Source organism: Bombina bombina, chromosome 5 (genome assembly GCF_027579735.1).
Source record: "Bombina bombina isolate aBomBom1 chromosome 5, aBomBom1.pri, whole genome shotgun sequence".
Lineage (NCBI taxonomy): Eukaryota > Metazoa > Chordata > Amphibia > Anura > Bombinatoridae > Bombina > Bombina bombina.
In genome coordinates this window covers 1,130,003,671-1,130,021,990 of record NC_069503.1, presented here as the reverse complement: position 1 = coordinate 1,130,021,990, position 18,320 = coordinate 1,130,003,671, and the positions used below count along the sequence as shown (strand labels likewise).

The 18,320-nt window shown below is 41.0% G+C and overlaps 1 protein-coding gene across 1 annotated transcript in view; it reads right to left on the bottom strand.

Annotated features, from left to right (window-relative positions):
* Window positions 1–18,320, bottom strand: part of RHPN1 (rhophilin Rho GTPase binding protein 1) — a 284,175-nt gene that overhangs the window by 139,872 nt on the left and 125,983 nt on the right. The window contains exon 4 of the mRNA XM_053715422.1: window positions 15,503–15,631. Within this exon, the coding sequence (XP_053571397.1) occupies window positions 15,503–15,631 (129 nt within the window). The remainder of the gene's footprint in view (window positions 1–15,502; window positions 15,632–18,320) is intronic.

Sequence of the window (18,320 nt, the reverse complement as noted above, 5' to 3'; positions counted from 1 at the left end):
TGTATGCCCTATCCCTGTCTATCCTCCCTCCTAGACTGGGGCTTCCCTTGTATCACAAATCTCATTGCTCTCTTTATGCCCTACCCCTCTCTATCCTCCCTCCTATCCTATTATATCTCACTCCTAGACTGGGGCTTCCCTTGTATCGCTAATCTACTCCTCACAATAAACACAGGTATTAGATTTAATTAAACAGGGAGTATCCTCTAACATATCAGAGTCCTCCATAGCATGCACCTTTAATACGGACTGAGATAGATTAAATGGCCCCTTTATACACCAATGGCCGGGGCATTTACCACCTCCTATGACCCGGACCACAGAGAAACTGTTACATCTCCAGCACAAATGCCGATCAGGAAAGAGGAAGTTGAAGAGGCCACACCCGGTCACATGGAGTGTCATGCAGGACCGCCCCTGCACTATAAAGAAAATGCGCCAAAAAAAGGCAGCGTTGATCTTCACCTGAATGTTCACACATTGCTAGAGCCTCACCTCACACATGACATAGCATTAACACAATAAAGATATTATGCATAAACCCCCCCCCCCCGTTCAATAATCCCCTGTCCAGGGATATTAACCCTTGACTCTATCAGATATAAGGAGACACACTGTGACCCTGTCTTCTTGCGTTATCATATGTGTATAAAATAAACGATCTTACCAGAATCTACGCTGTGAAATATGAAAACAGCCCTTCAAGTGTGACAGGTTAGTAGCATCGCTCCTGACATGTACTTGAGAGACTAAAGGCAGGCAGCGAAACTCGTCAACGCTGATTGCCCAGGAGCTGTTAATATGAGTCGGGATGGTTTCGCAGAGACAACTCTCCTGACTAACTTTCATCCATGATCTCACTGAGAGGCCAACAGAATTACTTAAAACTCCAGTCCCACTTCTAAGAGTACTACCCTCCATAAGAGACTACTCCCAATCTTCTGACACTTCTCTGCCAACCTCCTGTGACGAAAGGCAAAGAATGACTTAGGGATGAGGGGAGTGGGGGAGGTATTTAAGCCTTTGGCTGGAGTGTCTTTGCCTCCACCTGGTGGCCAGGTTCTTATTTCCCACAAGAAATGAATGAAGCATTGGACTCTCCTCCCATTAAGATGGAAACAAATACTGTTGCAGAAAAAACATTTCTTCAGTACTTCTTTCCTGTTGCGCAATCAGCCTCATGTATTTATTTGTCTTAGCTGCTAGACTATTCTTTGTCTACAATACAGAGCAGCTGTGTTTTTCCTCCACTCCTGGTCACCCATTTACATTATCCCTAATCTCATTACTATCTTTATGCCCAACACCTGTCTATCCTCCCTCCTATCCTATCATATCTCACTCCTAGACTGGGGCTTCTCTTCTATCACTAATCTCATTACTCTCTTTATGCCCTACCCCTTTCTATCCTCCCTTCTATCCTATCATTATATCTCACTCCTAGACTGGGGCTTCCCTTGTATCACTAATCTCATTACTGTCTTTATGTCCTACCCCTGTCTATCCTCCCTCCTATCCCGTCATTATATCTCACTCCTAGACTGGGGCTTCTCTTCTATCACTAATATCATTACTGTCTTTATGTCCTACCCCTGTCTATTCTCCCTCCTATCCTATCATATCTCACTCCTAGACAGGGGCTTCCCTACTATCACTAATCTCATTACTCTCTTTATGCCCTACCCCTGTCTATTCTCCCTCCTATCCTATCACATCTCACTCCTAGACTGGGGCTTCCCTTGTATCACTAATCTCATTACTGTCTTTATGTCCTACCCCTGTCTATCCTCCCTCCTATCCCGTCATATCTCACTCCTAGACTGGGGCTTCTCTTCTATCACTAATATCATTACTGTCTTTATGTCCTACCCCTGTCTATTCTCCCTCCTATCCTATCATATCTCACTCCTAGACAGGGGCTTCCCTTGTATCACTAATCTCATTACTCTCTTTATGTCCTACCCTTGTCTCTTCTCCCTCCTATCCTATCATATCTCACTCCTAGACTAGGGCTTTCCTTGTATCACTAATCTCATTACTGTCTTTATGTACTACCCTTGTCTATCCTCCCTCCTATCCTATCATATCTCATTCCTAGACTGGTACGTCCCTTATATCACTAATCTCATTACTCTCTTTATGCCCTACTCCTGCCTATCTTCCCTTCTATCCTATCTCACTCCTAGACTGGGGCTTCCCTTGTATCACTAATTTCATTACTCTCTCTTTATTTCCTACCCCTGTCTATCCTCCCTCCTATCCTATCATATCTCACTCCAAGACTGGTATCACTAAGCTCATTACTCTCTTTATGTCCTACCCCTGTCTCCTCTCCCTCCTATCCTATCATTATATCTAACTCCTAGACTGGGGCTTCCCTTGTATCACTAATCTCATTACTCTTTTTATGTCCTACCTCTGTCTATCCTCCCTCCTATCCTATCATATCTCACTCCTAGACTGGGGCTTCACTTGTATCACTAATCTCATTATTCTGTCTTTATGTCCTACCCCTGTCTATCCTCCCCCCTATCCTATCATATCTCACTCCTAGACTGGGGTTTCCCTTGAATCACTAATCTCATTACTCTCTGTATGCACTACCACTGTCTATCCTCCCTCCTATCCTATCATATCTCACTCCTAGACTGGGGCTTCCCTTGTATCACTAATCTCATTACTGTCTTTATGTCCTACCCCTGTCTCCTCTCCCTCCTATCCTATCATTATATCTAACTCCTAGACTGGGGCTTCCCTTGTATCACTAATCTCATTACTCTCTTTATGTCCTACCCCTGTCTATCCTCCCTCCTATCCTATCATTATATCTCACTCCTAGACTGGGGCTTCCCTTGTATCACTAATCTCATTATTCTGTCTTTATGTCCTACCCCTGTCTATCCTCCCTCCTATCCTATCATATCTCACTCCTAGACTGGGGTTTCCCTTGAATCACTAATCTCATTACTCTCTGTATGCCCTACCACTGTCTATCCTCCCTCCTATCCTATCATATCTCACTCCTAGACTGGGGCTTCCCTTGTATCACTAATCTCATTACTGTCTTTATGTCCTACCCCTGTCTATCCTCCCTCCTATCCTATCATATCTCACTCCTAGACTGGGGTTTCCCTTGAATCACTAATCTCATTACTCTCTGTATGCCCTACCACTGTCTATCCTCCCTCCTATCCTATCATATCTCACTCCTAGACTGGGGCTTCCCTTGTATCACTAATCTCATTAAAGTCTTTATGTCCTACCCCTGTCTATCCTACCTCCTATCCTATCATATCTCACTCCTAGACTGAGGCTTCCCTTGTATCACTAATCTCATTACTGTCTTTATGTCCTACCCCTGTCTATCCTCCCTCCTATCCTATCATATCTCACTCCTAGACTGGGGCTTCTCTTCTATCACTAATCTCATTACTCTCTTTATGCCCTACCCCTTTCTATCCTCCCTTCTATCCTACCATTATATCTCACTCCTAGACTGGGGTTTCCATTGTATCACTAATCTCAATACTCTCTTTTCTTCGAGTTACCTTGTATCTTGAGTCACTTACTTTAGTGATAATTCACTATAGCCTTTTTTCTTTTTGTTGCAGGAGGTTTCCTTCCTACAACTTTATTTCTTTCATGTAATTGGCAAGAGTCCATGAGCTAGTGACGTATGGGATATACAATCCTACCAGGAGGGGCAAAGTTTCCCAAACCTCAAAATGCCTATAAATACACCCCTTACCACACCCACAATTCAGTTTTACAAACTTTGCCTCCTATGGAGGTGGTGAAGTAAGTTTGTGCTAAGATTTCTACGTTGATATGCGCTTCTCAGCTTTTTTGAAGACCGTTTCCTCTCAGAGTACAGTGAATGTCAGAGGGATGTGAAAGAAGTATCACCTATTGAATGCAATGGTTTTCCTCACAGGGATCTATTTCATAGGTTCTCTGTTATCGGTCGTAGAGATTAATCTCCTACCTCCCTTTTCAGATCGACGATATACTCTCATATTCCATTACCTCTACTGATAACCGTTTCAGAACTGGTTTGGCTATCTGCTATATGTAGATTGGTGTCTTCAGGTAAGTATGTTTTCATTACTTAAGACACTCTCAGCTATGGTTTGGCACTTTATGTATTTATATAAAGTTTTAAATATATGTATTGTACTTATATTTGCCATGATTCAGGTTTCAGTATATTTCCTTTTGCAGACTGTCAGTTTCATATCTGGGAAATGCATTTATTAGAAATGTATTTCTTACCTGGTTTGTAGTCTTTTTTCAATTGACTGTCATTTTTCTAAATCGTGGGCAGAATTAGGCTCGCGAGGGCGCAAAATGCTAACGTTTATCGCGTCATTCTTGGTGCGAGATTTTTTTGGCGCAAAGTTACTTTCGTTGACGCAAATTTGTCATTTCCCGCGTCTTAGTTGACGTCGGGTCCTTTCACAAGATTGCGTCATCTATGACGCAAGTGTGTCGTTTCTGGACGTTTTTGGCGCCAAAAAATATTTTTCTGTTTGTTGTGCATCATACTTGGCGCTAAATATTTTCATTATTTTAGACCCCATTCCTATTTGCCTCTTGCCTTTTTCTATGTCAGAGGGCTATTCTGTTTGCATTTTTTCCCATTCCTGAAACTGCCATATAAGGAAATTGATAATTTTGCTTTATATGTTGAATTTTTTCTCTTACATTTGCAAGATGACTCAATATGTTCCTGTCTCAGAATTTACTGCTGGATCCCTGCTGCCTGATAACAGTTCTACCAAAGCTAAGTGCATTTGTTGTAAACTTGTGGAGATTATACCTCCAGCTGTGGTTTGTAATAGTTGTCATGATAAACTTTTACATGCAGATAATGTATCCATCAGTAGTAGTTCATTACCTGTTGCTATTCCCTCAACATATAATGCACAAGATATACCTGTAAATTTAAAAGAATTTATTTCTGATTCTATTCAGAAGGCTTTGTCTGCCATTCCGCCTTCTAATAAATGTAAAAGGTCTTTTAAAACGCCTCATAAGGTTGATGAAATTTCAAATGACCAGCAACATACTGAATTATCCTTCTCTGATAAGGATCTATCCGATTCAGAAGATCCTGCCTCAGATATTGACACTGATAAATCCTCTTATTTATTTAAATTGTAGTATATTCGTTATTTGTTAAAAGAAGTGTTGATTACATTGGATATGGAGGAAACTAGTCCTCTTGATATTAAAACTAGTAAACGTTTAAATTCTGTTTATAAACCTCCTGTGGTTATTCCAGAGGTTTTTCCAGTTCCTGATGCTATTTCTGATATGATTTCAAAGGAATGGAATAAGCCTGGTACTTCTTGTATTCCTTCTTCAAGGTTTAAAAAATTGTATCCTTTGCCAGAAGTTAGATTGGAGTATTGGGAAAAGATCCCCAAAGTTGATGGGACTCTCTCTACTCTTGCTAAACATACTACTATTCCTACTAAAGATAGTACTTCTTTTAAAGATCCTTTAGATAGGAAACTTGAATCTTATCTAAGGAAAGCTTATTTATATTCAGGTCATCTTCTTTGCCTGCAATTTCTTTGGCTGATGTTGCAGCTGCTTCAACTTTTTGGTTGGATACTTGAGCGCAACAAGTATCGGATCATGATTTGTCTAGAATTGTTAAGCTGATTCAACATGCTAATAATTTCATTTGTGATGCCATTTTTTATATTATCAAAATTTATGTTAAATCTATAACCTTAGCTATTTTAGCTAGAAGAGCTTTGTGGCTCAAATTTTGGAATGCTGATATGACTTCTAAATCCAGATTGCTATCTCTTTCTTTCCAAGGTAATAAATTATTTGGTTCTCAGTTGGATTCAATAATTTCAACTGTTACTGGGGGGAAGGGAGTTTTTTTGCCTCAGGATAAAAAACATAATTTATGCTTACCTGATAAATTCCTTTCTTCTGTTGTGTGATCAGTCCACGGGTCATCATTACTTCTGGGATATAACTCCTCCCCAACAGGAAATGCAAGAGGATTCACCCAGCAGAGCTGCATATAGCTCCTCCCCTCTACGTCACTCCCAGTCATTCGACCAAGAATCAACGAGAAAGGAGAAAACAAGGGTGAAGTGGTGACTGGAGTATAATTTAAAAGATATTTACCTGCCTTAAAACAGGGCGGGCCGTGGACTGATCACACAACAGAAGAAAGGAATTTATCAGGTAAGCATAAATTATGTTTTCTTCTGTTATGTGTGATCAGTCCACGGGTCATCATTACTTCTGGGATACCAATACCAAAGCAAAAGTACACGGATGACGGGAGGGATAGGCAGGCTCATTATACAGAAGGAACCACTGCCTGAAGAACCTTTCTCCCAAAAATAGCCTCCGAAGAAGCAAAAGTGTCAAATTTGTAAAATTTGGAAAAAGTATGAAGCGAAGACCAAGTTGCAGCCTTGCAAATCTGTTCAACAGAGGCCTCATTCTTAAAGGCCCAAGTGGAAGCCACAGCTCTAGTAGAATGAGCTGTAATTCTTTCAGGAGGCTGCTGTCCAGCAGTCTCATAGGCTAAACGAATTATGCTACGAAGCCAGAAGGAGAGAGAGGTAGCCGAAGCCTTATGACCTCTCCTCTGACCAGAATACACGACAAACAGGGAAGACGTTTGTCGAAAATCCTTAGTTGCCTGCAAGTAGAACTTGAGGGCACGAACTACATCCAGATTGTGTAGAAGACGTTCCTTCTTTGAAGAAGGATTTGGACACAAGGATGGAACAACAATCTCTTGATTGATATTCCTGTTAGTGACTACCTTAGGTAAGAACCCAGGTTTAGTACGCAGAACTACCTTGTCTGAGTGAAAAATCAGATAAGGAGAATCACAATGTAAGGCTGATAGCTCAGAGACTCTTCGAGCCGAGGAAATAGCCATTAAAAACAGAACTTTCCAAGATAACAATTTTATATCAATGGAATGAAGGGGTTCAAACGGAACACCCTGTAAAACGTTAAGAACTAAGTTTAAACTCCATGGCGGAGCAACAGTTTTAAACACAGGCTTGATCCTAGCTAAAGCCTGACAAAAGGCCTGGACGTCTGGATTTTCTGACAGACGCCTGTGTAACAAGATGGACAGAGCTGAGATCTGTCCCTTTAATGAGCTAGCCGATAAACCCTTTTCTAAACCTTCTTGTAGAAAGGACAATATCCTAGGAATCCTAACCTTACTCCAGGAGTAACCCTTGGATTCACACCAGTATAGGTATTTACGCCATATCTTATGGTAAATCCTTCTGGTAACAGGCTTCCTAGCCTGTATCAGGGTATCAATAACCGACTCAGAAAAACCACGTTTTGATAAAATCAAGCGTTCAATTTCCAAGCAGTCAGCTTCAGAGAAGTTAGATTTTGATGTTTGAATGGACCCTGTATCAGAAGGTCCTGTCTTAGAGGTAGAGACCAAGGCGGACAGGATGACATGTCCACTAGATCTGCATACCAAGTCCTGCGTGGCCATGCAGGCGCTATTAGAATCACTGATGCTCTCTCCTGTTTGATTTTGGCAATCAATCGAGGAAGCAGCGAGAAGGGTGGAAACACATAAGCCATCCCGAAGTTCCAAGGTGCTGTCAAGGCATCTATCAGAACCGCTCCCGGATCCCTGGATCTGGACCCGTAGCGAGGAAGTTTGGCGTTCTGGCGAGACGCCATGAGATCTATCTCTGGTTTGCCCCAACGTCGAAGTATTTGGGCAAAGACCTCCGGATGAAGTTCCCACTCCCCCGGATGAAAAGTCTGGCGACTCAAGAAATCCGCCTCCCAGTTCTCCACTCCCGGGATGTGGATTGCTGACAGGTGGCAAGAGTGAGACTCTGCCCAGCGAATTATCTTTGATACTTCCATCATTGCTAGGGAGCTTCTTGTCCCTCCTTGATGGTTGATGTAAGCTACAGTCGTGATGTTGTCCGACTGAAACCTGATGAACCCCCGAGTTTTTAACTGGGGCCAAGCCAGAAGGGCATGGAGAACTGCTCTTAATTCCAGAATGTTTATTGGCAGGAGACTTTCCTCCTGATTCCATTGTCCCTGAGCCTTCAGAGAATTCCAGACAGCGCCCCAACCTAGTAGGCTGGCGTCTGTTGTTACAATTGTCCAGTCCGGCCTGCTGAATGGCATCCCCCTGGACAGATGTGGCCGAGAAAGCCACCATAGAAGAGAGTTTCTGGTCTCTTGATCCAGATTCAGAGTAGGGGACAAGTCTGAGTAATCCCCATTCCACTGACTCAGCATGCACAATTGCAGCGGTCTGAGATGTAGACGTGCAAAGGGTACTATGTCCATTGCTGCTACCATTAAGCCGATCACCTCCATGCATTGAGCTACTGACGGGAGTTGAATGGAATGAAGGACACGGCATGCATTTAGAAGCTTTGTTAATCTGTCTTCTGTCAGATAAATCTTCATTTCTACAGAATCTATAAGAGTCCCCAAGAATGGAACTCTTGTGAGAGGAAAAAGAGAACTCTTCTTTTCGTTCACTTTCCATCCATGCGACCTTAGAAATGCCAGAACTAACTCTGTATGAGACTTGGCAGTTTGAAAGCTTGAAGCTTGTATCAGAATGTCGTCTAGGTACGGAGCTACCGAAATTCCTCGCGGTCTTAGTACCGCCAGAAGGGCACCCAGAACCTTTGTGAAGATTCTTGGAGCCGTAGCCAATCCGAATGGAAGAGCTACAAACTGGTAATGCCTGTCTAAGAAGGCAAACCTTAGATACCGGTAATGATCTTTGTGAATCGGTATGTAAAGGTAAGCATCCTTTAAATCCACTGTGGTCATGTACTGACCCTTTTGGATCATGGGTAAGATTGTCCGAATAGTTTCCATTTTGAACGATGGAACTCTTAGGAATTTGTTTAGGATCTTTAAATCCAAGATTGGCCTGAAAGTTCCCTCTTTTTTGGGAACCACAAACAGGTTTGAGTAAAACCCTTGTCCTTGTTCCGACCGCGGAACCGGATGGATCACTCCCATTAATAACAGATCTTGTACACAGCGTAGAAACGCTTCTTTCTTTATCTGGTTTGTTGACAACCTTGACAGATGAAATCTCCCTCTTGGGGGAGAGAATTTGAAGTCTAGAAGGTATCCCTGAGATATGATCTCTAGCGCCCAGGGATCCTGAACATCTCTTGCCCAGGCCTGGGCGAAGAGAGAGAGTCTGCCCCCCACTAGATCCGGTCCCGGATCGGGGGCCCTCGGTTCATGCTGTCTTTGGGGCAGCAGCAGGTTTCCTGGCCTGCTTGCCCTTGTTCCAGGACTGGTTAGGTTTCCAGCCTTGTCTGTAACGAGCAACAGCTCCTTCCTGTTTTGGTGCAGTGGAAGTTGATGCTGCTCCTGCTTTGAAATTCCGAAAGGGACGAAAATTAGACTGTCTAGCCTTAGCTTTGGCTTTGTCTTGAGGCAGGGCGTGGCCCTTACCTCCTGTAATGTCAGCGATAATTTCTTTCAAACCGGGCCCAAATAAAGTTTGCCCCTTGAAAGGTATATTAAGTAATTTGGACTTAGAAGTTACATCAGCTGACCAGGATTTTAGCCACAGCGCCCTACGTGCCTGAATGGCGAATCCTGAGTTCTTAGCCGTAAGTTTGGTTAAATGTACTACGGCCTCCGAAATGAATGAATTAGCTAGTTTAAGGACTCTAAGCCTGTCCGTAATGTCGTCCAGCGTAGCTGAACTAAGGTTCTCTTCCAGAGACTCAATCCAAAATGCTGCCGCAGCCGTAATCGGCGCGATGCATGCAAGGGGTTGCAATATAAAACCTTGTTGAACAAACATTTTCTTAAGGTAACCCTCTAATTTTTTATCCATTGGATCTGAAAAAGCACAGCTATCCTCCACCGGGATAGTGGTACGCTTAGCTAAAGTAGAAACTGCTCCCTCCACCTTAGGGACCGTTTGCCATAAGTCCCGTGTGGTGGCGTCTATTGGAAACATCTTTCTAAATATTGGAGGGGGTGAGAACGGCACACCGGGTCTATCCCACTCCTTAGTAACAATTTCAGTTAGTCTCTTAGGTATAGGAAAAACGTCAGTACTCGCCGGGTACCGCAAAGTATTTATCCAACCTACACAATTTTTCTGGTATTGCAACAGTGTTACAATCATTAAGAGCCGCTAAAACCTCCCCTAGTAATACACGGAGGTTCTCCAATTTAAATTTAAAATTTGAAATATCTGAATCCAATCTGTTTGGATCAGAACCATCACCCACAGAATGAAGCTCTCCGTCCTCATGTTCTGCAAGCTGTGACGCAGTATCAGACATGGCCCTAGTATTATCAGCGCACTCTGTTCTCACCCCAGAGTGATCACGCTTGCCTCTTAGTTCTGGTAATTTAGCCAAAACTTCAGTCATAACAGTAGCCATATCTTGTAATGTTATCTGTAATGGCCGCCCAGATGTACTAGGCGCCATAATATCACGCACCTCCCGGGCGGGAGATGCAGGTACTGACACGTGAGGCGAGTTAGTCGGCATAACTCTCCCCTCGCTGTTTGGTGAAATTTGTTCAATTTGTACAGATTGGCTTTTATTTAAAGTAGCATCAATACAGTTAGTACATAAATTTCTATTGGGCTCCACCTTGGCATTGGAACAAATGACACAGATATCTTCCTCTGAATCAGACATGTTTAACACACTAGCAATAAACTTGCAACTTGGTTACAATCTTATTTAACAAAAACGTACTGTGCCTCAAAGAGCACTAAACGATTAAATGACAGTTGAAATAATGAACTGAAAAACAGTTATAGCATCAATCCTTAAAAACAACACAACTTTTAGCAAAGGTTTGTTCCCATTAGTAAAGTAACAATAATTAAATTTGAAACATAAAAATTACAGAGCAACGTTTTTAATCACAGTCAATATATAAGTCTCACAGCTCTGCTGAGAGAATCTACCTCCCTCCAAAGAAGTTTGAAGACCCCTGAGATCTGTTAGAGATGAACCGGATCATGCAGGAAATACAAGAGTAACTGACTGGAATTTTTTGATGCGTAGCAAAGAGCGCCAAAAACGGCCCCTCCCCCTCACACACAGCAGTGAGAGAGAAACGAAACTGTCACAATTAAAACAAGCAACTGCCAAGTGGAAAAATAATGCCCAAATATTTATTCACTCAGTACCTCAGAAAATGCAAACGATTCTACATTCCAGCAAAAACGTTTAACATAATAAATACCTATTAAAAGGTTTAATGTACTTTTAACAGAGTAATTCCGGTGAAATACCATCCCCAGAATACTGAAGTGTAGAGTATACATACATGTCATTATAACGGTATGGCAGGATTTTCTCATCAATTCCATTCAGAAAATAAAAACTGCTACATACCTCAATGCAGATTCATCTGCCCGCTGTCCCCTGATCTGAAGCTTTTACCTCCCTCAGATGGCCGAGAAACAGCAATATGATCTTAACTACTCCGGTTAAAATCATAGTAAAAACTCTGGTAGATTCTTCTTCAAACTCTGCCAGAGAGGTAATAACACGCTCCGGTGCTATTGTAAAATAACAAACTTTTGATTGAAGTTATAAAAACTAAGTATAATCACCATAGTCCTCTCACACATCCTATCTAGTTGCTGGGTGCAAGAGAATGACTGGAAGTGACGTAGAGGGGAGGAGCTATATGCAGCTCTGCTGGGTGAATCCTCTTGCATTTCCTGTTGGGGAGGAGTTATATCCCAGAAGTAATGATGACCCGTGGACTGATCACACATAACAGAAGAAAACCTAAGGGCAAATCTAAAGCTTTTAACCGTTTTCGTTCCTTTCGTCAAAATAAGAAACAGAAACCTAATTCTTCCCCCAAGGAATCTGCTTCCAATTGGAAACCTTCTTCAAATTGGAATAAATCCAAGCCATTTAAGAGATCAAAACCAGCCCCCAAGTGCACATGAAGGTGCGGCCCTCATTCCAGCTCAGCTGGTAGGGGGCAGATTAAAATTTTACAAAGATGTTTGGATCAATTCGGTCCAAAATCATTGGATTCAGAGTATTGTCTCTCAGGGGTACAGAATAGGATTCAGAGTAAGACCGCCTGTGAGAAGATTTTTTCTCTCACGCATTCCGGTAAACCCAGTAAAGGCTCAGGCTTTTCTGAAGTGTGTTTCAGACCTGGAGTTTCAGGAACAGGGTCTGGGGTTTTATTCAAATCTATTCATTGTTCCAAAGAAAGAGAATTCATTCAGACCAGTTTTGGATCTAAAGATTTTGAATCGATATGTAAGAGTACCAACTTTCAAAATGGTGACTATAAGGACTATTCTGCTTTTTGTTCAGCAAGGGCATTACATGTCCACAATAGACTTACAGGATGCATATCTTCATATGCCGATTCATCCAGATCATTATCACTTCCTGAGATTCTCTTTTCTAGACAAGCATTACCAATTGGTTGCTCTTCCTTTTGGCCTAGCGACAGCTCCAAGAATCTTTTCAAAGGTTCTAGGTGCCCTACTCTCTGTAATCAGAGAGCGGGGTATTGCGGTGTTTCCTTATTTGGACGATATCTTGGTACTCGCTCAGTCTTTACGTTCTGCAGAATCTTACACGAATCAACTAGTGTTGTTTCTTCGTAGACATGGTTGGAGGATCAATTTACCAAAAAGTCAATTGATTCCTCAGACAAGGGTAACCTTTTTAGGTTTCCAGATAGATTCGGTGTCCCTGACTTTGTCTCTAACAGACAAGAGACGTTTGAAATTGGTTGCAGCCTGTCGGAACCTTCAGTCTCTGTCATTCCCTTCAGTAGCGATGTGCATGGAAGTTTTAGGTCTCATGACTGCAGCATCGGACGCGATCCCCTTGCTCGTTTTCATATGAGACCTCTCCAGCTTTGTATGCTGAACCAATGGTGCAGGGAATATACAAAGATATCACAATTAATATCCTTAAATCCCAATGTTCGACTTTCTCTGACTTGGTGGTTAGATCACCATTGTATAATTTTAGGGGCCTTTTTCGTCTGTCCAACCTGGACTGTGATCACAACAGATGCGAGTATTTCAGGTTGGGGAACTGTTTGGGGATCTCTGACAGCACAAGGGGTTTGGAAATCTCAAGAGGCGAGATTACCAATCAATATTTTGGAACTCTGTGCGATTCTCAGGGCTCTTCAGTTTTGGCCTCTGTTAAAGAGAGAACCATTCATTTGTTTTCTGACAGACAATGTCACAACTGTGGCATATTTCAATCATCAGGGTGGGACTCACAGTCCTCAAGTTATGAAAGAATTATCTTGGATACTTGCCTGGGCGGAATCCAGCGCCTGTCTAATTTCTGTGGTTCATATCCCAGGTATAGACAATTAGGAAGCGGATTACCTCAGTCGTCAGACTTAACATCGGGGAGAATGGTCTCTCCACCCAGATGTGTTTTCTCAAATTGTTCAGATGTGGAGGCTTCCAGAAATAGATCTGATGGCATCTCATCTAAACAAAAAACTTCCCAGGTACCTGTCCAGGTCCAGGGATCCTCAGGCGGAAGCAGTAGATGCATTGACACTTCCTTGGTGTTATCAACCTGCTTATATTTTCCCGCCTCTAGTTCTTCTTCGAAGAGTGATCTCCAAGATCATCATGGAACAATTGTTTGTGCTGCTGGTAGCTCCAGCATGGCCTCACAGGTTTTGGTATGCGGATCTTGTCCGAATGTCCAGTTGCCAACCTTGGCCACTTCCATTAAGGCCAGATCTTCTATCTCAAGGTCCGTCAGGATCCATCAGGATCTCAAATCATTAAATTTAAAAGGTATGGAGATTGAACGCTTAGTGCTTAGTCATAGAGGTTTCTCTGACTCAGTGATTAATACTATGTTACAGGCTCGTAAATCTGTTTCTAGAAAGATTTATTATCGAGTTTGGAAGACTTACATTTCATGGTGTTCTTCTCATAAATTCTTTTGGCATTCTTTTAGAATTCATAGAATTTTACAGTTTCTTCAGGATGGTTTGGATAAAGATTTGTCTGCAAGTTCCTTTTATTTCAAAGAAAGATTGCTAAACTTCCTGATATTCATTGTTTTGTGCAGGCTTTGGTTCTCCTCCCTGGAGTTTTAATTTAGTTTTGAAGGCTTTACAGGCTCCTCTGTTTGAGCCTATGCATTCTTTGGACATTAAACTACTTTCTTGGAAAGTGTTGTTTCTTTTAGCCATCTCTTCTGCTAGAAGAGTTTCTGAATTATCCGCTCTCTCTTGTGAATCTCCTTTTCTGATTTTCCATCAGGATAAGGCGGTTTTGCGGACTTCATTTAAATTCTTACCAAAGGTTGTGAATTCTAACAACATTAATGGAGAAATTGTTGTTCATTCCTTGTGTCCTAATCCTAAGAATTCTTTGGAGAGATCCTTACATTCTTTGGATGTGGTAAGCGCTTTGAAATATTATGTTGAAGCTACTAAATATTTCAGGAAGACTTCTAGTCTATTTGTTATCTTTTCTGGTTCTAGGAAAGGTCAGAAGGCTTCTGCTGTTTCCTTGGCTTTGTGGTTAAAGTTTTTGATTCATCAAGTTTATTTGTAGTCGGGTCAAGCCCCACCTCAGAGAATTACAGCTCATTCTACTAGATCAGTCTCTACTTCGTGGGCTTTTAAGAATGAAGCTTCAGTTGATCAGATTTGCAAGCAGAAACTTGGTCTTCTTTGCATACATTTACTAAATTATACCGTTTTGATGTGTTTGCTTCTTCAGAAGCAGTCTTTGGTAGAAAAGTTCATCGGGTAGCTGTTTCAGTTTGATTCTTCTGCTTTTGATTTAAGTTTTTCCTTTCATTTAGGAGAATAAACTTATTTTTTGGGTTGTGGATTAATTTTTTCAGCGGAAAATGGCTGTTTTTATTTGTATCCCTCTCTCTCTAGTGACTCTTGCGTGGAGTTCCACATCTTGGGTATTGCTATCCCATACGTCACTAGCTCATGGACTCTTGCCAATTACATGAAAGAAAACATAATTTATGTAAGAACTTACCTGATAAATTCATTTCTTTCATATTGGCAAGAGTCCATGAGGCCCACCCTTTTTTATGGTGGTTATGATTTTTTTGTATACAGCACAATTATTTCCAAATTCCTTTGTTGATGCTTATTACTCCTTTCTTTATCACCCCACTACTTGGCTATTCGTTAAACTGAATTGTGGGTGTGGTGAGGGGTGTATTTATAGGCATTTTGAGGCTTGGGAAACTTTGCCCCTCCTGGTAGGATTGTATATCCCATACGTCACTAGCTCATGGACTCTTGCCAATATGAAAGAAATGAATTTATCAGGTAAGTTCTTACATAAATTATGTTTTTCTTATATAATAAAAATCTTTTGTTTTAAGGTAGCAAAGTCTAGAAGTGATCAGATTGGTTAGAATATAATAAACGTGCTTATTCACAGCAAGCACATAGAAGCCTACTCTCTGCCTTATAGACTGACAATAAATGTGATACTTACCTTTCATTTTGGTAGACTTCAACAGAGCTGTTGAGTTCCTCCAGTTCCTCCTTCAAAAGCTGCAGATTTGAGTTGACGTAGCTCAGTTCAAGCGCCACAGTTTCCTTGACTTTGTGGTTTGTGGTGGCTCTGCAACAACACAGATTGCACATGAATTTAGCATCATTCTGTACATAAACTGACAAAAACGTCCCGTATAAATATTCTGGTTAAATTGCTGTGTATAGGAAGGGAAGAGGATTTTTGGAACAGTCAACAATTAGCTGTAGAATATTTATGAATGCTTGGCATATGCATGAAGCTGTTCTAAGGATCGATACAATCTATTTAAAAAAATAATAGGGAGGCTTTTAGTTATTATTTGGCTTCAAAATCTTTCCATGTAGCAGATAGTTAAAAAAAATTGTTTTTTGCTTGTAAAGGCGTCTCCCTGCCTAACAATATAAAAGGTGGGATTTTAATGAATTAATTATTTATGTATACGTTGAGATTTGTTTTGTTTTCAAGTAAGTACTGGGATATGCCAGCAATACATTACATATAGTACAAATAGTTACATTTTTACATAGGTATTCATAGATAGGTATTTTTATAATTTGCTTTACTGGATTGATTTCTTTATAAAAAGATAGAGAGACATTTATTTTTAAGGATCTCAGGTTTCTGGAGGATTTGGTTCTTTCCAGAAGGTTATTTCACAGTTGAGGAGCTCTGAATAAGAACGCTGACCAACCAACTTCATTGTTGTAAAGGGGAATAGAGAAGAGAGTGGACAAAGAGGACCTTACGTTATAGGGGGAGTGGGGAGCAGAGGTGAGCATACTGCTCAGGTAGCGCAGGAGGTTCTCAGAATAGTGGTTATAGACAAGGCAAGAGAAGTGAATAAAGCGTCTAGAGAGAGCCAGTTTAGTTCTTATAACATCACAATGATGAGTTTTGTAATCACGTTGCACGACAAATCAGCATAACAAGTTATAGAGAGTTGTAAGTTTACTGAGATGGATCTGAGGCGCAGACGCATACACACCGTACATACCCGTAATCGATTGCTAGGATCAGCATTTGTTGTACGTTACCTAACCTCAAGATTTATTTCTAAAAAGGGCTCCAATTTGGCCTCACCTGCTAGTAAGCAACTGATCCTTAAAGGGACAGTCTATTCAAAACTAAACTTTCATGATTCAGATAGAGGTGCAATTTTAAGCAACTTTCTAACTTACTCCGATTATCAATTTTTCTTCATTCTCTTAGTATCTATATTTGAAAAAAGCAAGAATGTAAGCTTAGAAGCTAGCCCATATTCGGTTCAGCACCCTGGGTAGCACTTATTGATTGGTGGATACATTTAAGACACCAATCATCAAGCACTACCCAGGTTCTGAACAAAAAATGGGCCGGCTTCTTAGCTTACATTCTTGCTTATACAAATAAATAGAGCAAACGAACGAAGAAAAATTAATAATAGGGGTGTTAGAAAGGTGTTTAAAATTGTATGCTCTATCTGAATCATGAAGGTTTAAATTTGACTAGACTATCCCTTTAAGTACCAATTTCCTGAAAGTTACCATATCCATTAAAATAGCTTTAGAATATTTTTCAAATCAGAATTTAGTTGTGTCTCTTTCATATACATTTTTTGAGTTTCAATGTCCCTTTAACTTTAATTTCAAACACACCGAGTCATAGAAGCGATTTATTTAAACTGTTACCCATGGTATATTTCAAATGTAGTCACCTGAATGTCTCATTATCTCAGCATGTGCTACAAACATTACTCACTAGTCTTAATATAAATGATGTTGTTTACAATTTATTTACAAGAGATAACTGTATAGGGTTCCATATAGTTCTGTCTAAACTACATAGACATGTTGCCCTCTGTGATTAAATCTACAGATCCCATAATCAGAATCAATTCAAACAGAAAGTTTCAATGAGCAGGTAAGAATATCTTAAATAAAAGCACAAGTGAGAAATAAGCACTATTTTCACTGCAATATTTATTCAAGGAGGAATATTTCCCCTTTAGCACAAGCACAGGAAGCTGCAAGAGAAGGCGACATACACGGACATATTCCTCCTCTGACATGACGGACACTAGAGCAGTTCCCAACACTGTCATTTTTCCCCAATTACGACACACCTTAAAGGGATACAAACCCCAATTTTTTTTTCTAAATGTAGCCACCAATCCGCAAGCGCTATCGAGGGTTCTGAACTGAAAATGGGCCGGCTTCTTAGCTTAGATTCCTGTTTTTTTTTTCCAAAAAAAGATAGCAAGAGAACAAAGAAAAATTGATAATAGGAGAAAATTAGAAAATTGCTGCTCTATCTGAATCATGAAAGAAAACATTTGGGTGTAGTGCCCCTTTAACCTGCTCAACTTCATGAGAATAGTCTTGCACACAATACGTAGTATAACTATGTCATGGATCCAGATACCACAGTAACAAGCAGTACAGTTCAAAGGATCACTCCTATAGAAATTCTGCGGTTGGACCCCAGAGAGATAGCCTGATTACCTATGATCTTTATTTTAGGTATCATGTCCGTGACAAACAAGTACTGGTATTCCAGTTGGACAAAGCACCCACCCACAAACACACATTTCACTTACTGCACTTGAGAGACTACACTGCAGGATTCAGTTTCTACTATTTTAAAGGACCATTAAAGGGACATGAAACAGGGATAAAACTAAAGGGGGTGCAGAGTTCGCAACTGCGACCGGGTCCCCGAGGGTGGGGGCCCAGCTTAAAAAAAAAATAAAAAAATATTTTCAATAAAAAACGTTGACCTACCACTGCCTGCACTGATA